General features: G+C 38.3%; 1 protein-coding gene across 1 annotated transcript in view; it reads right to left on the bottom strand.

The window, feature by feature from the left end:
* The window catches only part of LOC143849720 (putative disease resistance protein RGA3), a 31,266-nt gene extending 9,267 nt beyond the window's left edge, over positions 1-21,999 (bottom strand). The window contains exons 1-3 of the mRNA XM_077358881.1: positions 17,823-21,999; positions 15,318-15,367; positions 13,710-13,802 (exon numbers count right to left, since the gene is read on the bottom strand). Of these exons, the coding sequence (XP_077214996.1) occupies positions 17,840-21,802 (3,963 nt within the window). The 5' untranslated portion in view covers positions 21,803-21,999 and the 3' untranslated portion in view covers positions 13,710-13,802; positions 15,318-15,367; positions 17,823-17,839. The remainder of the gene's footprint in view (positions 1-13,709; positions 13,803-15,317; positions 15,368-17,822) is intronic.
* Between the last annotated feature and the right edge of the window lie 1,157 nt (positions 22,000-23,156).

The following is a 23,156-nucleotide window of genomic DNA, read 5'->3' as shown; positions in this document are numbered from 1 at the left end:
AAGATCTCATAGGATTAGTTATTCTTGATCTACCCGTTGAAAGTAATCCTATGCAATCTCACATTTTGATCATGTGTCTATCATTCGTCTCTTGTGGGATTCGATTGTGTCTTCATTGGCGGAAATTGTGTCTCAATCATTTGATCGTGCAATCTTGATGATCCAATCTTGCCTGTACCCTTGATCTCTTCCTCCTCTAGGGGCTACCTTTTTCAAGAATATTTCTGCTAAATCCTTCAGAGTTTACTCTCATAATCCTTGAACTAAGGGCATTCCCCTCATCATTTGGATTCATTCTATTGTCCCAATTACTTGCTTAAATGTGTAATATTTTTCAGTCATTGAGAAGAAACACTCCATGAATGCCAAGCTCATATACCTCGTGTTCATTATTTCCATGACAGGGCACTAAACACCATAGCTAACCCTACTATTCCTTGGGTTCGGATCTCTTCTTCGATTGCAGAGGAAATCTGTCTCCCCGCCACCTTCTCTGAGGACCCCAGCATCTCCTTCTTTCCCATCCTCATCCTCCCCAATGGCAGAAAACCAGAACAGTAGTCTTCCACCCGCTGCTATTACCGATACTCTCACCTTGATTCTCCGGCAGCTTCAAGAACTCAAAGAAGAGAACCAAGTTATCAAGGCCCAGCTTTCTGAAAAGTTGGGGCCATCGTTGTCCAAAGATAAAGGGTCCATGCACCATACAGTTACTTCAGCCGCACCTGCCCAGCCAGTGTTCATTCCTATCCCTGACAAAACTGAAGAAGATTTTGAAAAAGAGCAGTACAGCGAAGATCGCAGCAGGCCTTCTCAGTCCATGGTTGATAAAGTAGTTATGGAGAAATTAGAAAGTCTTACCAGGAAGGTTCAGGACATTCAGTTTCAGGACCAGGGTGGTTTCAATCCAAGTGACCTCACACTGTTCCCAGAAATCCGTCTCCCAGCCAATTTTCAAATGCCGGACTTTGATAAATATGATGGTGTGGGTTGTCCAATCACACATTTGCAAATGTTCACCATCATGTGTCAACCTCAAGGCTTATCTTCTGAGCAAATGGCTCAATTGTTCCCGGTTTCCCTAACCAAGGTTGCCAGGAGGTGGTTCATGGTCTTGGACAAGACTCGTTACAGGACATGGAAGGATATCGGCGAGCAGTTCATCAGGCAATTCAAATATGATGACGGGACAGAAATCACCAGAAAGGATTTGGAAAGGACAAAGCAAGACTTGAGGGAATCCTTTCTGACCTTTGTGAAAAGATGGAGGAGAATAGCAGCTCAGATGATGGAGCGCCCTTCTGAGGAAGAGCAGGTCCAAATAATCATGAAAAATATTTCCCCCCAGCTCCAGTATCACATGTCGTTGCAGTATTATCCGGACTTCAAACACTTTATCGTGGCAGGCACCCAAATAGAGGAGGCTATGGCTCAAGGTGTGTTCAACCGAAGTAACCCGAATACCAAAGAATTCAGGAAGCCTCCATCAGCTGAAATTAATAACCTTTCCCGCTCCAAGCCTCAGCCTTCAAAACCTCAGAACCCCATGGTGATGGATTATACCCAACCTGCTGTCGCACCTCGGCCACAGGCCCAGACAGAATTTACCCCTCTCCCTCTTCCACCATCTGTGATACTCAAGGAGTGTCTAGCCTCAGGTCGCATAATCCTGCCCGACATTAGGGCTCTTCCTAATCCTTTACCAGCAAATTGGCGAACAGATCAACACTGCGAATACCATAGAAATTCTGGCCATCTCACTGATAATTGCATTGCCCTAAAATTCAGAATCCAGAGGTTGCTCGACAATAAAAGCCTTGTGTTTGAGCCAAGTCCCGTTGCTACCAATAACCCATTATCAAATCATGCAGTACTGCCGCCAGCCGTTCGCAATGCTTAAATAACTGAAGGTTCAAAGGGGCACAGGTCCGGTTGCAATGAAAAGAATCAGAAGTTGAAAGTACCATTTATGAGCCAGCTTTCGCCGAGCCTCCGAAGCTAGACAGTTGCGGCAGTTAAAGTTTTAGTCGTTTATTATTTTATTTTGAGTCAGCCATCATGGTCAGTACAATTGTTGAGTCCGGTTCTACAGTTCAAGGTTAATGCCTAGTCCAGGCAAGTTATCTTTTGCTTTTCTTTTAGAGTTGTGAATCATGAACATGTTCAGGATAGGTTGTGAGATGTAGTATCTTTTTCTTTAAATAAAATTTCAGTTCCAAGAGTTCACTTGTGTCTATTTCTTAAGTGTGCTTCTGATCTTAAAATAAGACTCCCTCATCAAATGAGGACAAAATTGACGAAACTCCACTTGAGTCACAACGATTACTTGAACAAGAGGAGGAGCGCCAATCTCAGCTTCTAAAAGATGAAATTGAAGTGGTAAACACTGGCACTGAAACTTTGATTCAGTGGATGCTGATTGAAAATACATTACCCTCTGAAGAGTGTGAAGAATTGATAAAATTATTTCAAGAATAAGAAGATTGTCTAGAAAAGCTACAACCGATACCAGGGGCAAGACATGGATGGAAAGCTCAAAGAAAATGAAGAAAGTGAGAAGATATATGCTGTACAAGGGGCATAGAGTGGAAACAACTTTCATATTTCCAATCAATGACCTTGGTTCTCAAATTCATAACATAAAGCCAACAAATTCAAGATAAGAAGTTCAAGAGCAAGCATTGAAAAGTGATCATCAGATATCAAGAGTACGAATCCATAGATGGAGGATGTCAAAGAACAAGTTTCGCTCTATGAAAGTCTAAAGCACGCATTAGAATCTTGAAAGAAGAAGATCCATTATCTTACCTGGAAATGCCGTCAAGCTCCGTGAAAAAAAAATAAAAAAATAATAATAATCAGTACCAGAGGGACTCTAGTAACCTAGATCGATTCCCAATCTGAACATCGGAAGGCCTCCTTTGGCCGAATAAATCCCAAAATCAGAACCCAACGTCAAAAGAATACTGGTTTGCAAACCCTTCGAGCCTAAATGAAATTTTCTTGAAAACCCATCAAACTAGGGGCATTCGCCCCGAACTACGCGAGACCTGATCCCTACACTGGGGTACGTAGGCAGCTCGGTTAAACCGAGTTCGGTCGATTCAAAAAAAAAAGAAAAAAGGAAAAGAAATGTAATCGTTCCGAAAAAAAAAAAAAAAAAAAAAGAGGGACCAGTTCCAAAAGAAGAGAGGTCAATCATTCCAGAAAGAAAGAAAAAAAGGAAAAAATCAATTAACCTTCAAACAATTTATCTTCAAACTAGGGGCATTCGCCCTGAACTACACACGACCTGATTCCTATCTTGGGATATGTATGCAACCTATTCATAGGTTCGGTCGAAATCTTTGTCGAGCCTTAAGCCATTCTTTGAAAAACCCTATCCTACCTATAAAGTCCTTCCAGTGTTCAGAATTATTGATCTAGGTACCGAAAACACAAAAAGTGAAAAAAAAAAAAGGAACGGAGTTTGAAGATCTGCTAGACTGAAAACCTGAAAGGGCGGTCTAGGCAAAATTTAAGATCGTTCCCCTGCTAAGTTGAAAACCCGAAAGGGCGGCTTAGGCAAAAGCTAAGGGGATAGCCTGCTGAATCGAAAACCTAGAAGGGCGGTTCAGGCAAAAGTTAAGGCCACCACGGTCCGCCAAGTTAAAAACCCTGAAGAGGTGACTTGGTCATGGTAAGAGAATCATTGTAAGAAGGCTACAGCCGGTATCAGGACTGAAGATCAACTGAAGTTCAAGCAAATTCAAGTGACATCCTCAAAACTGGGGGCATTGGAGCTAAGCAATCCTAGGAGTTGTAATTAAATCATTGAGGCATTACTATTTTAAGGAAAAAGTCCAGTGTTTACCAATTAAAAAAAAAATATTCCTTGAAAGGATAGACTTACCAAATAAAACGTTAACTAAGTCAGAAGCATTACTGTGTCTGTCAGTGTAGTTAATCAATCGTTGTTATTCTATGTTCATTCCTTCAGAGCTCCTCAATCCTTTGAGTAGTGTCTTTTATCTAAGTTTTCTCTTTAGAAAGAGTCAATCGTCGTTCCTATGTCCAAATGATGTAACTGTCTTGGTGAAGGAGGCCCGGCCTAGGCAGCTCCCTTCAATTGTACCTGAAAGAGCTCGAGAATTTAGTCAAACAACTTCATTTCAAAAAAGATCAGCTCAGAAAAATTCAGAAGTGGAAACATCAGAAAGCCCAGCTTCCGTAAAAAGATCATACCTCAAAAAGGCATCTTAAGCTTGGAAGAGCCTCAGATGCAATGATGGTCGAGCCAATTTCTCAGAAAGATGAACCGTTAAAATTCAGAATTTCCTTCCAGTTAGTTAAATACTATCCTGGTCAAGAAATGTTTATCTAAACACCTATCAGGAGGCAAGTCCCACTTTTCCATGATTATATCCAAGAGAGCCGTTGTTCTAGATTACCAATTTTAAGTGTCTTGTTCAAGGTTTCAGTTATCCAAATCCCCAAAGACAAGACCAGCAGTCTCTTTGAGAAAAATCTTGTTGAAGTTTAATAAAAGTGTTTCTAATCCATTCTGGTTACTAATGGTTCTTCGTTCATAAGGTTGGTCGTCTCATCATTCGTCAAAGTCTTGGTTTCCAATATCTTTACTGGGCACGATCTATAATGTCCCCGATTTCATTAAGTTCAAATCCAAAATTCATCAAATCCAATTCTACGTCAAATTCAAATTCATGAAAACCTCTAAATTCCTTGAGCCCGTTTGTGAACGGTGTCTCATTCTCTGAGTCCATTTGTGAATGGTCTCATCTTCTCCTTGAGCCCGTTTGTGAACGGTGCCTCATTTTCTGAGTCCATTTGTGAATGGTCTCGTGTCCTCTTTGAGCCCGTTTGTGAATGGTGCCTCATTTCTCGAGTCCATTTGTGAATGGTCTCATCTTCTCCTTGAGCCCGTTTGCGGACGGTACCTCATTTTCCAAAAATAAAAAAATTTATCAAATCCAAATCCTTAATTAAAAAAAAAAAAAATCCAATCCTACGTCAAATTCAAGTTCATAAAAAATATCTAAATTCTTCGAGCCCGTTTGTGAACGGGGCCTCATTTCTCCAGTCCATTTGTGAATGGTCTCGTCTTCTCCTTGAACCCGTTTGTGAACGGTGTCTCATTCTCTGAGTCCATTTGTGAATGGTCTCATCTTCTCCTTGAGCCCGTTTGTGAACGGTGCCTCATTTTCTGAGTCCATTTGTGAATGGTCTCTTATTCTCCTTGAGCCCGTTTGTGAACGGTGCCTCATTTCTCGAGTCCATTTGTGAATGGTCTCGTCTTCTCCTTAAGCCCGTTTGTGAACGGTGCCTCATTTCTCGAGTCCATTTGTGAATGGTCTCGTCTTCTCCTTAAGCCCGTTTGTGAACGGTGCCTCGTTTCTCGAGTCCATTTGTGAATGGTCTCATCTTCTCCTTGAGCCCGTTTGTGAACGGTACATCATTTTCCATCATTTTCTGAGTCCATTTGTGAATGGTCTTTTATTCTCCTTGAGCCCGTTTGTGAACGGTGCCTCATTTCTCGAGTCCATTTGTGAATGGTCTCGTCTTCTCCTTGAGCCCGTTTGTGAACGGTACCTCATTTTCTGAGTCCATTTGTGAATGGTCTCTTATTCTCCTTGAGCCCGTTTGTGAACGGTGCCTCGTTTCTCGAGTCCATTTCTGAATGGTCTCGTCTTCTCCTTAAGCCCGTTTGTGAACAGTACCTCATTTTCTGAGTCTATTTGTGAATGGTCTCATGTTCTCTTTGAGCACGTTTGTGAACGGTGCCTCGTTTCTTGAGTCCATTTGTGAATGGTCTCATCTTCTCCTTGAGCCCGTTTGTGAACAGTACCTCATTTTCTGAGTCCATTTGTGAATGGTCTCGTCCTCTCCTTAAGCCCGTTTGTGAACGGTACCTCATTTTCTGAGTCCATTTGTGAATGGTCTCATCTTCTTCTTAAGCCCGTTTGTGAACGGTACCTCATTTTCTGAGTCCATTTGTGAATGGTCTCATATCCTCCTTGAGGCCGTTTGTGAATGGTACCTCATTGTCTGAGTCCATTTGTGAATGGTCTCTTATCCTCCTTGAGCCCGCTTGTGAAAGATGTCTCATTTTCTTTTTAAAAAAAAAAAAAAAAAAAAAAAAAAAAAACCGCTTGAGAACGATCTTTGTTCTTTCTGTTCGGAATCCATTCGAAAGTGGTATCTCATTCTCTCGTTGCTCGTTTGTAAACGGCACCGCATCAGGATTTCTTATTATGTTCTAATTCTAGGATTTCATTTAGGGCCTTGCATTAGGTAGTAAATGTTTGCGTCTAAGTTCCGTTTTGTGTAGAGTCTTTTGTCGATTAAAGCTACGCAAAATGGCTCTGTCATTTTGACTTTGGTATTCGATGACTACGTCATCTCTACCAAAGAGGGGCATCTGTAGACACCCCATTTTGCTCTACCTTAATCGATAAAGAAATTAGGGTTTGTTTTCCGTCGGTTTTCCAATGTCTTTCTTTCCCGCATCCGTTTGTTACATTTCTAAATATTTTTGGTCATTTCCGTCGTGTTTCGCATTTTCCCGCTAAATGTTGAGAAGGATTATTCAGAAAAATCTAAACTAGGGAGAATTTGTACCCGTTTGTGTGGGACCCGCTGGTGTGGGACCTGCTAGTGTGGGACCTGCTAGTGTGGGACCCGTTTGTGTGGGACCCGCTGATGTGGGACCCGTTTGTGTGGGACCCGCTGATGTGGGACCCGTTTGTGTAGGGCCCGCTGATGTGGGACCCGCTTGTGCGGAACCCGCTGATGTGGGACTCACCATTAGCATGACTTAACTTTCTCTACCATTTCCACTAACTTCATTTTTCCCTTTAAAATAACACCATTATCTCCATTACCATTATATATTCCATTATCCCCACCACCATTCCCACCATTACCATTATATATTCCATTATCCCCACCACCATTCCCACCATTACCATTATATATTCCATTATTCCCACCACCATTCCCACCATTACCATTATATATTCCATTATTCCCACCACCATTCCCACCATTACCATTATATATTCCATTATTCCCACCACCATTCCCACAATTACCATTGTTTATTTCCATTATTCTCCACCACACCCACCATTCACATTATATATTCCATTATTCCCCACCACAATTCCCACCATTACCATTATATATTCCATTATTCTCCACCACACCCACCATTCTCATTGTTTATTTCCATTATTCTCCACCACACCCACCATTCTCATTGTTTATTTCCACCTCTCCACTAAGTTTTTCACTATATAAAGAGAGGTGATGAGAGGAGAAAAAAAAAAAAAGAACACATTGTTTTTGGATAGTTTTCTCTTTCTCTCCCTCAATATCTCTCACTCTCTCACTCTCACACTATCATTATCTACTTTCTTTCCTTATTTGTTTCTCCCCATCTCTCTCCCTTGTTCCATATAAAAAAAATATAAAAGAAAATAAAACAAAGAAAAAGAGAAAGAAAGCGGAAGCGGATCAAGCGGCGGTGCGAATTTCGAATTTTTCGGCTCTCGGATTCGGCGAGGATTTCGATCACAGGTAGGTACTTAATTTTTAGATTTTTCTAGAATTATTTGGTATATTTGCATGATTTTTAGTATTTAATTGGATTTAGTTGAAAATTAAATATGTATGCTCAAAATCATGATCTCCATGAGTGTTTCGAAAATAAAATATATACTAAATGAATTCCAAAATTAATGAAATTTCGTGGGAAACTAATATGATACCAGTACATTCTACCATGAAATTTTGAGAATTTTGAGAATTTGTTTGGTATATTATTTTATGCTTTCTTTGAAATTTACCAGCTTTTGGAGGAATTGTTACTGACATCAGATCACAACTAAAATTCTTAAACTTTTTACAGTAGTCTTCAATCTCACATTTCTAGTTACTGTAAAAGTTTCAAGTGATTGGGATCTGTTTTCATATGGGATGTAGGGTTAATTCATAATCTGGTCTGAAAATTAAAAAATCTGAAACTGATAGTAAATGGTTTCCAAAATTCATGAAAATTTCTCAGTATGTTATTTTTACTTATATCTTATTACTGTAGAAATTTCATTGAATTTAGATTCATATTTCTAGTGGTTTCTGTGTTATTTGTGCAATCTGGTCAATCAATTGTTAAATCGAAATTAAATATGAGCTTAATGTAAAAATCTGTAAAACTCTTTCCGTAAGCTACATTTCATCATATCTTGCTGCTGTAGAAATTTCAACTCATTTCGAATTCGTTTGCTACAATTTCACTTGTAAAATCACTCATATGTTTAAAATTGATAAAATTCATTGAAAATCCGAAATTAATTGAAAATCATCTGAATATTTCTAAAGAACCTTAAATCTCTGTCACACATTAACTCCTTAATCCATTGAAACAGAAATCTTAGGATCATTAGAATTCCCTGGAAAAATGGTCAGTGCATCCATAATCGTATCCCAATTGCAACCGATCTTTGACAATTTGAATACTTAAGCTATAGCATGTTGTTGGCTCCGAGGTTACTGTCCACGGAAATCCTGAGATATGCCAGGCAATAAGATGTTATAACCTAAGTATTAAATTGCGCAAGGAAAGAACGCACGATTCCCTTCCTTGGATGCTATTCTGGGCCGAAATTGGTGAACCCTAGAACCATTGGTAATCCTCAAGTGTCCATAAATCGAAAATCCATGAAATCTGAAATTAATTAACTTCAAGAATTTGAATTGATTTGTCTCGAGTCTTCCGGAACCATTGGATTATGGTTTCCAATCTAAGAACCATTAGAGCCCAATTTAGGAACACTAGTGTTGTGTCGTGTCCTAAGTTTTAGGGAGTCCTAGAGTTAGGAGTCCAGCCTCATCACGGACGTTTGTTATGTATAACAACCGTGCCATAGGTCTAGTCACACTAGTCACCCAATCTTTCCTTAAGACGAGCCTAGTAACCTAGGATGTAGGCAAACCTGCATTAGTCTAAGGAACAATTTGCATTTAGATAAGAATCATATAGCATCTCAGATGAAATCCTAAGATAATAAAATCCTCAACTTGAATTAAATAACTTCTCTCAAAACTGTTGAAACAGTCAATTCTGTCTAGGTCGGTGTCCTAGTTGAGTTAGGCATAAGTAGCTTGGCTTAGGTGCACCGAACTACGTCGACTCTGATCCCAGTGAGGCTTGGGTACGTAGGCAGCTTGGATGTCTGACGGCATACCACCCGCGAGTCGGCACCACAACAAATTGTGGTGTTTTGGATATTAATTTTCTTGTAAATGCTTAATCAAATCATTTAGGGCTTTCCATGAAATTAGAATTCTAGGAGAACTTTCACTTAGAATGAATCCAGACAAATTAATAAATCAAGATACACATCTAGGATTCACATTGAAATTAGATTCTAGGATGCATGTCACTTAGTTCGCACATTAACATAGAGTTGAATGAGCCATTTAAAATAAATTTAAAAGAGTTAGCTTTTGGAATCGAAGACCGATTATCGGACAAGAATGGTGCATGTGGTGGATAACTCCCCATACCTTCCATTCTCGTAACCAGGTAGCGAGTCTAGATTTCTGGTTAATTATGGGTCCTAGATCCCACATCTAGGTGGCGACTCTGTCAGTCTCTTTCGTGTGGAATTCGGATTGCCTTAGTGATCCCAAGTCCACAGGAAAGACGAATTCAAATCAATATTAAAATGCACACGCCAATCGCGTGGGAACGAGAGACCAAAGAGAGAGCGCGCGGCGGCTCGCGCCCCCCGCCCCTCTCGCGGGATCATGTCCCACAGGTAGGGAAAGCCCAGATTTGTTGTAGTGATTCTACTTCCTTTTGCACCAAAACTGAATGGGGCATGTAGCCTCTGCCAGTCACAGTCATTCCATACATCGTCTAAGACGAGTAGAAATCTCTTGCAACTCAATACTTGAAGTGGATTGATTTCGTTAAGACCACAACGTTTCTTTGTCATTGATTCAAAAATTACTTTTGTTATTCTACAAATATCAAAATCTTCAGAGACACAAACCCATCCTCGAACTTGAAAATGATCTTCCACCCTTTTATCATTGTAAATAAGCTGGGAAAGAGTTGTCTTTCCAAGGGCCCCCATTCCGACTATTGGAATAACACATATATCCTTTGACGATGATGATGCAGATTCGTTCGAAACCAACATCAATTTTATTAACTCCTCTTTATCGCTACCCCGACCAAAAACATTTGATTCGTCTATTAAGGAACTAATTTGTGATTGCCTTTTTATTCCACGCTACCTCCCCTCATCTCCTTGTTTGAGATGGGGGGGAGGCATAACTTGCAACATTCTTTGAACCTTCTCGTATCCCTCTTCTTCCATGACTCCAAAAGGATGAGAAGTAGCAAATCCTTCCATAATATAACTTTGCATCCAAAGAAGGAATACATGTTACCAAGCCATCAGATTGTATCTTGAGGAATCCAACCAAAGTGGAAAGATAGAAAAAATTGAACAGAAATCCTTCAAAATGAAATTGAGCAGCTAAAAGTATATGCCTTGAAGATTCAGTATTTCCAGCTATGGATCCTACAATTCCTTATAAAGCTCCCTGACAACCCCTTCATCCATCTTGACCCTGGCTAATAGCCTAGATTGGGCCCGGGGACTAATCTTCCCGTTGGCTTTGCTACAACAGTACTCATAGTGTAAGGTCAGCGGGTGGCATAGCTAAATTCCTCATTGAGATGACTGGACAAACTCTCGACCAAATTGTTCCAGCACAACGATTAATAGCATCCTTGGAACTAATTTCATTGAAGTAGTTAGGGCTCTAATTGAGTGAGCCGTGGATCATAAATAATGAGCGTAGCTTAATTTACCTAATCTCACAATTCAAGAATTTGGATAGAGTTAAGAGAAATGCCTAACTTATAAGAGGAGGTAGAGACCAAGTATTGTCATTTCAAATCATAAATCAAGCAATTTTCAGGGTACAACAAAATATTGTCATTTCTCTTATATTATTCTCTAATAGTCCACTTCAAATAGTAAATCAAGCAATTTTCATGGTAAAACAACCCAATAGGGTCCTCTTCAAGTCCAAACTTATGCTCTAACAGAACACACCAGCTGAGAGGTGCCTAAAGCAGCAATGCTTAAGCTATTGGGTACTGAAAGTACTATCATTAGGAGACAGACATTTAATAAGTTATGCAAACATTTACTTTGCAACTCTCCGGATTGTTGATTACATGTTTGGCATCTAGATTTCTTTAGTCTAGATTTTCTACTTGTGAGTAGGAGGTATGGGCCAATATGTAGAGGTTTTTATTAGCAAATTTATAACCTTTTGAACTTCCAATGCAACCTAATAATATAAGTAATCATGGACAGAATTTAATATGTTGCTCTGCTCTCATATACAAGAATACGGGATTGTCTATATATTTCAGTGTTACATTGCAGGCTACATAATCAGATTGTGTCACTACTTACGCTGTTATTTAGTGGTAGGTTAACAATAATATCAATCAGTAAATTATTTTTGTATTTGCTAAAATTTGCAGTCTCTCACTATTATGCGTTTTTTTAATATATTCATACAGATTCTCTGTTAGTACAATAATGTTTCCTTGAATATAAAGCCAATATCGAAGAATTATTAGAAGTTACAAAGTGAATGCCAGCTCCACGCACTCATAGTGCCACACACCCATATGCCCGAGTATTGGAACAATTGGGATTCATATTGACTGATAGGGTTGTGAAGAGTGGTCCCAACACCTTTGCCAGTTGCTCCGGACCGTGTCTTTGTTTGAGGCTTGGATAACATGGAGTTATCAGCCCCCAAGTTTCCAAAACTGAAAATAAAAAATAATTTATTGAGAATCTGAATTTATTGTCCTATTTTACTACAAGTAAAATAAGTTTTATCCAATATTTTAGAATGTCTTGCAACCATTTTATTCAGTAGGGTGACTAGCCATGTCAACTCAACTCAAGGTCATGACTAAAACCTGGTAATCTTTTTTAATACAACCAGATGCCTAGGCTACATTATTATTTTAAAGATAAAAATATATCATTTGAAAATAAAACCCTGTGGTACAGCAAAATGGAACGAGATGTCTCAACAAAGAAGATACCAAGCAGGTGACTAAAAAGTACTAACAACTCTATAACCCAACCACTATGCCTAAGAAAAACTAAATCTCAAAGAACCTGCCATCAGGAAAATAGTGCCTGAAACAAAACAGCAGCACAAAATGGGTGAAACTTTCGCTGCTTGGCTAGATGTAGCAGGATGCGGACAGGAACAACAACCCCTCTGATGTGTACCACGAACTACTGCAAGGGGAGGGTGTTCTCAATGGTCCGCAAAGAGCGCTCCACGCTCTCTCCTTTGGTTCCTATTTGCAGTATCTTTAACAGATGTCGAAATGTAGTTGAAGAATGTTGGACTAAATTTGTATAGATAGAATTCTGACAGCCATTTTGCTAGTCTCCAAGGTCCATAGGACATTCTTCTACTACATCAATCGGCGCGGATCACCTTTGACTATAAGATTTAGGAATAGTTCTTCCTTGAAGATACAAAGAGCCATCAAGAGTTCTACTTCATTAATCTGTTGTAATCTTTGTTTATCTGTTTTTCATATATTTAAATATTGTCGTCTCTCCCATGGATGTAGGCACCATTTTCAAACAACATAAAACACTGTTATCATTATATTAGTTTTTTGGTTCCTTTTGTACGTGAGATTGAATTAGGCCTGTCAAATTTCTACAACTCCTATTCATCTAGGGTGATTGCGCGCATCTGTAGGGAATAGTCCTGCCCTAAAAATTGGGGTGGGGATACCCTATGTCTTTAAAAAAAATAAAAAAAATAAAAAAAGATTTCTACAACTCCTATTCATCTAGGGAGCAAAGCTTCCAATGAAATGATGCAAACTATAAATTCATACCATCCAATACGCACAATTGAAGATAAATTGGTGGTAGGATCAACAGCTGAAGAACCCAAAAGGGCTCAACTAGTAAGATTTCTAGGGCCAGACAAAACATGGTTTTGGTGTTGAAAAGCATACTACAGTTTCTCTGTTGCATCTGAAGAATCAGTCTTTCAATGATTGTACAAGACTTAGGGATTGTGCCAGTCGCTTTGCATTGCAATCCCTGGCCACATACGCTTTAGTAGAAAGTTACACACAATACACACTAGCAAAGCAAATAAAAATTGTTAACAAAGACGGAGCTTCAAGAAACAATTTTGGCTATGCATCTAGAGGCATTTTACATAGAATTGGTAATGGAGGTTTCATTATTGGCTATTTGAATTTGTGGTAGCTATTAAGAATATTGCAATTCAACTCTCTGAACTTGTTTCTTCTTCCTTGTTTTTTTGTTTCTATTCTAAAAAACGAACCACATATTCGGTCAAAAGACAGTTCACGAGGCTCCTTTTGGAAGTCCTGAAGCATCAGACCAATATAACAATACAAAAAGAAAGGACAACATGCTGATGGAAGATGCTGTGTTCTTCACTTATTAAATAGACAGAGAAAATAGTTTGTCAGCATCAAAATGTATGCAGATTTATCTTTGTGGTTTGTAAGAAGGAAATCATGAATTGCATAGCAACCAAGCATAACTTTGTTTGTATGGAGGTACCTATTGGTTATTAAATTCTATACTTACATGATGTTCAAGATCCATTCCAGACTGCATATTTAGATAATATGCCATTTGTATTGTTCCATAAGAGAATAGTGCCCGCTGAATTCTCTTAACCTGAATGAAAAGATTAGCATGTAAGTTGACATATATATTACATGAACTTCACGTCAATTTGGCACGTCTTTGATTTATTGCTTAGATGGAATGCAAAAACATAACAATTTTGAGATAAATAAAGTCATGGAATTTAAAGTTGTAGAAATCTACAGGATGAAAATTCTTTTCGCTGCATGTTCAACTAAAGCAACATCTAAAGAAGTAAATAATTCAAATGATAATGGGTATTCAGAAAAACGTAACTGAATAAAAAAGAATTGAATGACCTTGTACTCATAGAACATGGAAGAGTCTACAGTAAGGCAATAACAAAATTTTGGTAAAAGTTTTGAAAAAGGAGAGTATGATCTGTGTGGAATTTCCATTTTTGGAGAGAGATGGATTAGGGTTTTGAAAAGAAGATGGAATTGAGAACTATATAGAAGAGGAAAAAAGATCTATGGCTTCGAAGGGTGTAAGAAGGAAAACTATGTATCTAATACGAGGTTAAACTCAATCCCTTGTTAAGGGAACTTGATCCCTATGCTATGGAATGGTGTAATATCATCTATAGTCATATAAGAGAGAGAGATAGAGGAGAGAAATCCTCCATAGGGGAGAATAATTTATTTTTCTTTGTTCTATTAATGAGCTTGACAATGTATTTTGCATAAAAGAAATTACCAAAAAACTAAAATACCATAATAAACAGAAATGCTCGCTAGTGCAGAATGTTCAACAAAATCAAACTAAGAAGTGGCTAGATCAAATCCGAATCAACTCGGGTAATGAATGGAAAGACCACATTCAAGGCAAAACATAGTCTCATTGGATGGCTTCTGATGCAAGCTACTTTTGTTTTTTATGAACTTGAAATTCCAATAAAATCTGTCCGTGCATGTGCGTGTGTGTGTTTGTAAGATGAAAAATAACAGAGTTTTGATGCTCAGCTCTACCAGAAGTTAAGCATAAAGAATGTAATCAATTGCAAATGAAATCATCAATCAAATAACATGTAAACCAAACCAACACTAAATAAAACGGAAGAAGATTTGAATAGTTGAATGCCTAAAATTTCAGCTATAAGATGAATTAATATGAATGATACCAAGAAATAATGACAAGGAACAACTAATGAGTAGTAAGGACAATAAAAATCCATGGTGGCTGGTTTGACTTTGTTAAAAGTTAATTATGCATAGATCTTACATTCATACATTGATGAAATTCTGAAGTAATGTATACAAAGATACTTTTTCTTTTTTCAAGGATTAGTTGAAACTTATTGAAAAATGGAAACAAAGAAAAGTACAACAAACACTCCACCAAGGAACAAAAATCAAAGGGCCCAAAACAGAGCATAAATTCAATGAAGCATATAAGGTAAATTCATCCTAGTTAGGGTTTCTTTTGTCTCAAACAAGTCATAATCTACTTTATATGAGGCAAAGACCAAGACAAAATTTTTTGAGATATAATGAAAAAATTAAAGAAATGATTGGATTGGGGAGAAGAAAGTGGTGTAATTTTCACCTTGCCTTTTCTTTTAATTTTTCATGGATGAGTGTCCTTTCTTTATGAACCTGAAATTCCAGTAAAATTAATTATTTCTTTTGTTTTGTAAGAAAGTGAAACAAAGAAAATGAGGAAATGAAAAGAGATAGAGAGAAATTGAGGTTTACTATTCTTTAGTCCCAACTGATACTTTTGACTAACCTCGGTTAATGGATAAAGGCATCCAAAAATCATGGAGAAGGGGAAACATATGGAAACAGGCAGGGATCATTCTTTTTTTTTTTTTAAAGGTAAGCTAGGATATAACCTCCAACTTCTTTATCATTCTTTATTTGGTAGGCCTAAACTAAAAGAGTAGGTGAGATTTTGAAATAAATTGGAGAAACTTTACTGCAGTAAAAAGTTGCAACTAAGAAAGGTCCAATAAAGCATTTTAAGTTAACATGTATGTTTGTGTGTGTGCGCTTTTAACTATTTCTTATTTAACAAAAAAGAAGTCAATATGACAGTGTGTTTGTGTGTCTGTATTTTTAATTTTCCTTATTTAGCAAAAAAAATCAATGTGTGTGTGCGTGCGTTTGTGAGGAAAAGGGAGAGATAGAGAAAGAGGTACATGCAAGTTGGAAAATTAATTAAATGTTGATGCTAAGTTCTAATAGAAGTTGGTGTAACAAATGCACAAGAGAAACCTTTAGACACCACTCCATCTTCTTATAAGCATATGGAATGTAACTATTTGCAAACTAAATCACCAATAAAAAAGATACAAAGAAATGATGACAAGTAACGACCAATGAATAGAAAGCTCAATAAAAATCCATGGTGGCTTGTTTGACATTGTTAAAGTTAACTATGCATAGATCTTAGTTACACACATTGATCAAATTCTTCATACAGACAGTTCTTTTCTTCTTGAGAAACTGAAACTAATTGAAAAAGGAGAACAGAGAAAAATAAAACAAATACTGCACCAAGGGAAAAATACACTAAAGGAAAAGAAAAAGAAATCCCATAAGAACCAAAGCAGCCAGAACAGTGCTTAAATTCAGCGATGGGTACTCAGTAAATTCATTCCAGTTGGATTCTTTTTGTTACAAAAAAGGTAACAATTTATTGTAGACTACTAGGTAAGTAAAATTGAAAGTAAATGGCGAAGAATGTACGAACCACTCTTTTAGCATCATCAACTAATGTCAGATTTGATTTTAGAGAAGAAAAATTCAACCCCAACATACAACAAAGAAAAACATTTAACCTACTTCGAACCATGTAAGATAGAATTTTGTAAGGGCATCTAAAATTTCTTTGAGTAGATTTTTTTCCAGCATCATGTTGTTCCATCCTAATCCATAGAACTAGAACAAAGAGCATTCTACTAGCATCAAATCAACTAATTTCGAATTTGATTTTAGATTAAAATATCTCAACCTAGACATACCGCATTTAAACCTCCTTTGAACTATGTAAAACATAATTTTGTTTTGGAACTGCAATTTTTTTGAGTTTATGTGTTTGCCAGCATCATGGTGTTCCATACTAGGCTAAAAAACTAGAATAAAGAGTTTCGAATTTGGGTTTCTGTTTACTGACAGTAAGTAATAGAAGTATGCATCTTTATCAATGCATTCATTTTTTAATCTCTTTTGAGGTTCTTAAGCATTACTAATTTGAATGTTAGGCATGTATGTGTTCCTTGTCTTGTCTCTTGAGATTTTACGTGCACTAATGGGGTTCCCACATTTTATTGATGAAGAATTTCAAAAGTTTCTACTGCATGAACGCTTTGGGTTGGAGAAGAAAGTCATTGGATATTTGCTTTGTCTAATTGTTTTCATTTTTCATAGATAGGTGCACTTTCTTTATGAACTTGAAATTCCAATAAAATGAGGGGTAGATTCAAGATGAAAAATTAACATAGTTTTGATGCTCAGTTCTAACAGAAGTTTAGGGAATGTAATCAATTGCAAATGAAATCATCAATCAAATAACATTTAAAGCAAACCAATGCTAAATAAAAAGAAAGAACATTTGAAGAGTTGCTACAGGATCAATTAATATGAATGATACCATAGAGTTCAAAACAGAGCATAAATTCAATGAAGCATGTAAGGTAAATTCATCCTAGTTAGGGTTCCTTTTGTTTTAAACAAGTCATAATCTACTGTATGGGAAGACTAAGACAAGAAATTTTGAGATATAATGAAAAATTAAAGAACCTGAAAAAAAGATCTTTATGAGCCTGGAATTCCAGTAAAATTAACTCTTTCCTTTGTTTTGTTTTGAAAGAGAGAAAATGGGGAAATGAAAAGAGATAGAGAGAAATTGAGGTTTACTATTCTTTAAAATAAATAATGGATTGAAATCTATTCATATGATTAATAAAATCCAAGAGCCCTAATTTGGGATTGAACCTCTAGCTCAATGGTTAAGGCTTTTTCAACAACCTGGAGGTCGGAGGTTCAATCCCATCTTACATACCAAAAATAAATAAAACAAAATCCAAGAGGAAAGACAGCCGTGTACCTGCTCCAGAGTAGTCTTCAAACCCTCGAGTAATTTATCTCTATTTTGGGGATGTGTGAGATATTGGGCCAATATTGGCCTCCGTCCTTTTGACACTGTTTCTCTACTTCCGGACAGCCATAAATTTGTAATTCCTGAAGCGTGGTGGGCAGCCCTTCCTCCGGCAAGGAAAGGAGTTGAGGACAGTCACCAATGGTCAATGTTTCGAGGGAGGTGAGGTTCTTCAACATCCCCTTGGGCAGGGATTTCAGATTATCACACGATTTGATACCGAGGATTTCAAGCGTGGGGGGCAGTAGCATGCTTGGAGAGAATTCGAGTTGTGAACATTCAGAAATTTTCAAGGTTTGGAGGGATGTAAGTTTTTTAGAAAAGAACTCAACATTATCAACTGAGAGATATGTAAGCATGTCGAGCATTCCCTCTGGAAACTGCGGCATTAGAGGGCACTTTCTAATTGTCATTGTACGGAGGCCGATGATGTTTGGCAATGACTCTAGTTGTGGACAGTTATTAATATTTAATTCTTCGAGGGAGGTGAGGTTATTATGCATCCCCTTGGATAGGGACTTGAGATTAGGACAGCCGTAGATCCAGAGAGATGTAAGCGCGGTGGGTAACTCCTCCTCGCCTGCCAATGACTCCAATTGTGGACAATTTCTAATTTCCAAAATTTTGAGGGACGTAAGGTTGTTGAAAATCCCCTTGGCCATGGATTTGAGATTAGAACAAGAGAATATCTCAAGGGATTGAAGAGTGATGGGCAGTTCCTCCAATGACTCCAATTGCGGACAACTTCTAATCTTCAATTTTTTGAGGGACGTAAGGTTGCTGAAAATCCCCTTGGACATGGATTTCAGATTAGAACATGAGAATATCTTAAGGGATTGAAGAGTGACAGGCAGTTCCTCCTCTGGCAAGAATGGGCATTGAGTAACCAAGTCCAGATCTTGGAGGGAACTCAGTTTTCCTAGCCCCCTTGTAGGCGTACACTTGAGGCTATCACAACCGGATATATTGAGAGATCTAAGCGTGATGGGAAGGTCCTCCTCATCGTCTCCCAATGACTCGAGTTTAGGACACAACTCAATTTTTAAATATTGGAGAGAAGGAAGGTCATGCAAGCCGACCTCCTTTGGCCAAGACACCAACTCATTACATTGAATGACCTCCAATTTCTCAAGTGCGGTTAAAGGTTGAAGAAATCCATGGGGTAAGGATATCAAGCCTTTAATAGAGCGAATTTGTAACAACTTTATACTAGTGAGGCAAGGAACCAAGGCCAATACCATCTCATTACAGTTTCTTAATTCCAAATTATTAATGGATGGGAGGTGGGGAAATCTCTGCAGCTTAGGACAATTTGATATTATTAGTGTACCAAGGCATGGCATGTCACCTTCCCTTGCTCCACACCATTCCTCCAAATTCAGCATGTGTACAAGCTCTAACTTCTCCAATGATGGAAAACCCTTAATAACCTTATTGGACCCACCAATATACTCACCTTCAATATGTTTCAATCCATCCATTCCATTAATCTCGAGCTTCTTGAGGAAAGCTAGCTGGCCAAGGGGTGGAAGCTCTTGGCAATTCAAACATCGAATCAGACTAACAGTGGTCAGATTCGTCAGATTACTGCTCATCATCCACCTTGGGAAACTAACACCACCATATGATGAAACCTTTAGGGTTTTGAGGTTGGTGTGAGGTTGGAGGCCTTCAAGTACCTCCTCATCAACTGCAACATCTCGTGGATTATTATTGCTCCATTGCAATATTAACTTGTCAAGGTGCTCTTTCTTCTTCAAATTGGCTTCCTTGGCTTCCTTCCCATCAATCACATTCTCTAAATTTGAAATGTGAATATTTCCCCTCAACTCTGTCAAGTTCTTTAACTCCCTTATTCCACATCCACTTTCTTTGCCCACAACAAATATAGTCAGTGTTTGAAGACTTATTAATTTCCCAAGTTCCGGCGGCGTAGAAATCTTACAACCCTCTGAAGCGAGATGCCGTAAGTTAATTAGGTTGCTGGTGGACTTTGGTAGCTCAGCAAGTTGCTCGCAATAGCAAAGTTTCAGTGTTTGCAGATTATAGAGGCTAGCAATTGATTCAGGCAATGTTTCAATATTTGTATGAGAGAGATCAAGGTACCTCAAATATTTTAATTCGCCAATAGAATCCGGCAATTCTCTTACACAGCTATGACTCAAATCTAACACCCGTAAGCATCTCAATTTTAGGAAGAAATCATGAGCAACTTGCTTAGTGAGTGTTTCGTACCTTGGCAGTAGCAAAAATGTGCGCAACCTCTCAGATTCATGGAAGGACTCAAAAATTTGTGAGTGTTCATTGCGTTGCCATACTGATGCATGACGAGCCTCTGCAGCGACATTCCAAGAGTCAACGCTATTTTTTATTCTGAAGTATTCATCACCAGAAACGGAATGTGCAAGGTCATGATTTAAGTCATGCATCTTGTAGCATGATCTGTAGAACCGTTCAAAATATTGAAAGAAGGACCTTGACATCAACTCATCAAAATACTCGAAACCTATGTCTTCCAATCGCTTCCTTCCTTCAGGTTGGATAAATCCTTCTGCAATCCAAAGTTGGATTAGAGTGTCCTTGTCAAATTTATAATCCTTTGGAAACAGGGAGCAATACACAAGGCATTGTTTCAGACATGCAGGCAAGTGGTCGTAGCTAAATTTTAGTAATGGAATAATATCATTTCTCATCTTTGATATTTCCCACATTTCACTTTCAAGGATATTCTTCCACTTGTTCTCATTGGAATTTGAACGTAAGAGACCTCCAAGAGCTTCTATTGCCAAAGGCAACCCATTGCACTTTTTCACGATCTTCTTTCCAATTGCTACTAAGTTTGGAGGTACATCTGAGCTTCCCACTATGAATGCCCGTCGTGTAAACAAGGACCAGCTGTCATCCTCATCTAAACAACCCAAATTATAAGCGGGAATAGTGCCCATGATTCTTGAAACCTCTGAACTTCGAGTAGTTATTATAATTCTACTTCCGTTTGCCCCAGAACTGAATGGGGACTGTAGCCTATCCCAGTCAATATGATTCTCATTCCATACATCATCTAGGACGAGTAAAAATCTCTTGCCACTCAATTCTTCCTTGAGGCTAACTTGAAGTGGATCGATTTCGTTAAGATCACAAGGTTTCTTTGTCACTGATTCCATAATTGCTTTTGTTAGTCCACGTATATCAAAATCGTCAGAGACGCAGACCCATCCTTGAACTGGAAAATGATCTCCCACCCTTTTATCATTGTAAATAAACTGGGCGAGAGTTGTCTTTCCGAGGCCCCCAATGCCGACAATCGGAATAACAGAGATATCCTTGGATGACGACAATGACGATGATGACGATGATGCAAATTCATCCAACAGCAATTTTACTATCTCCTCTTTATCGTTAACCCGGCCGCATATTTTTGATGCATCCACTAACGAGCTCATCTGTGGTAGCCTTTTTATTTCAGGCCGCCTCCCTGCATCTCCTTGTTTCAGATGAAAGTGATGCCTATCCTGTCCAATCTTATCCAATCTCTCCCGAATTGCTTTGATCTTATGTCCTATCTCATGCCGAAACTTAACTGGTTTGGAAGTAAAACAAGAGAAGCATAAGCTGCGCACCTGCTTCCTGTTACTGTTTTGGATATTTCCTTCCAATTTTGATCGGAGCACTTCAGTTGTAAACTCGTCCACTACATCATCTGCATCGTAAGCAACATCCTTAAGCTTCCGAAGCCAATTTTTCACTGCATTACTGCTTACTTGCTGTTCTTCAGCATCTTGAAGCACAGCTTGAATTGAAGATAATGTGGTGGATAGGTTTTTGACCTCTTCATCAACACCCCATAGTAATTTAATCTCTTGTATGACTGAATCCATCAATTTGCCAACGATTGTATCAACAAGAGGAGACAGTAATAGATCGGCCATACCTTCTTCCTGTATTGGAGAGAAGAACCAGAGAAAGAAGCAACGAACTAACAAATTGTGCTTCAGAAAAAGCAAGATTAGATCACTATGAACTCAAAACGCCTCTTTCTTTTAGCACAGAGAGCCTCTTGCAGTGGGGAAAAACAAGTAACGGATCATTCTTTTGACGTAAAATGGGTGTAAAACAAATTTTTTTAGGGAATGTAAGTTTGATTGGGAATGTAAATTTGACAGCGCCACAAATTTTTTTTGATGAGTAAAACAAATTTTACAGAGGAAGAAAAGTAAGGAGAAAAAGATGCAATAATTCATATTTGAGACCGTTCACTTGATCGACCTTGCTTTGGATCTCCTGTGCATGTCCCAAAATTCATACAAATCTTTCCATCGTGACATCATAGACTGTCAAAAATAGCAAGACCCATCAAATGAATGGCTCAGATTAGTTAATGATGGGACCCATATTGTCATTCATTTGATGGGGAGATTTTTACTAATCAAATGGGGTCATTTAAACACTAGGACGGGAATCGGGCCCCATTGTGACTAGTCGATCACGCCCAATTAGCTTAGCTTAGTTTTCAAGGCTATGATGATCACATGTGAACATCCGGGTGTCATGTTTCAACGTAGAATCAATCAAATGCTATTTTCTCATGAACCCATTTAGTTGTTTTAATTACTTGTGTCTTGGTAGAGTAGTGGTCAAGTAATCTCCTCGTAAAATAGGAATGAAGTCTTTGTTTGGTTGAGCAAAAGCCTGGCTTTTGTAGCCGCCAGTTTTACTTGAGTTTTGGGTGCCACATCATCAATATGCTATGTTTGGTTGGCATCCGACGAATGAATCCTCCTTGTGCAGTGACATGTCACCCATGTCTTCTACTAAGAAAATACAAGCAAAGGACTGCAAAAATGTGATTTTTTTGCTTGGATTTTTTTGGGAATGATGATCTCTCTCTCTCTCTCTCTCTTACTTTTTTCTCTATCTATATATTGGTAAAGATGCCTCCAACCAGTACTCTACTTGGTTGACAAGCAAAAACTACCTACCAATATTCCACGAGGTAAGTTCCAGGTAATTGCTTGCAACCAAACATAGCCCTTCTTTTATACTTGAAAAGTGGTGTGTACTTCCGGTCATGGCCGACAAGGAACATCACACTATAGTAACCGACTTAATGAAAAGCAAGCTTGATTGTGCCCACACTACATAAAAGACAAAGAAGCAATAATTATTCTTCCTGATTTACGTGTTCTAGCCATCGAGGCACCACACATTAGAAAAAAGTATAGATCGATTGAGAAGCTCTAAAACAAGATTAGAACTCTAAGGCTCAATTTTGTATTTTGAGAA

The sequence above is a fragment of the Tasmannia lanceolata genome, unplaced genomic scaffold (assembly GCF_043159265.1).
Source record: "Tasmannia lanceolata isolate RefF3 unplaced genomic scaffold, GAP_Taslan_0.1 ptg000018l, whole genome shotgun sequence".
In the NCBI taxonomy this organism is placed as follows: Eukaryota; Viridiplantae; Streptophyta; class Magnoliopsida; order Canellales; family Winteraceae; genus Tasmannia; species Tasmannia lanceolata.
This window is presented reverse-complemented; position numbering and strand designations above follow the sequence as displayed.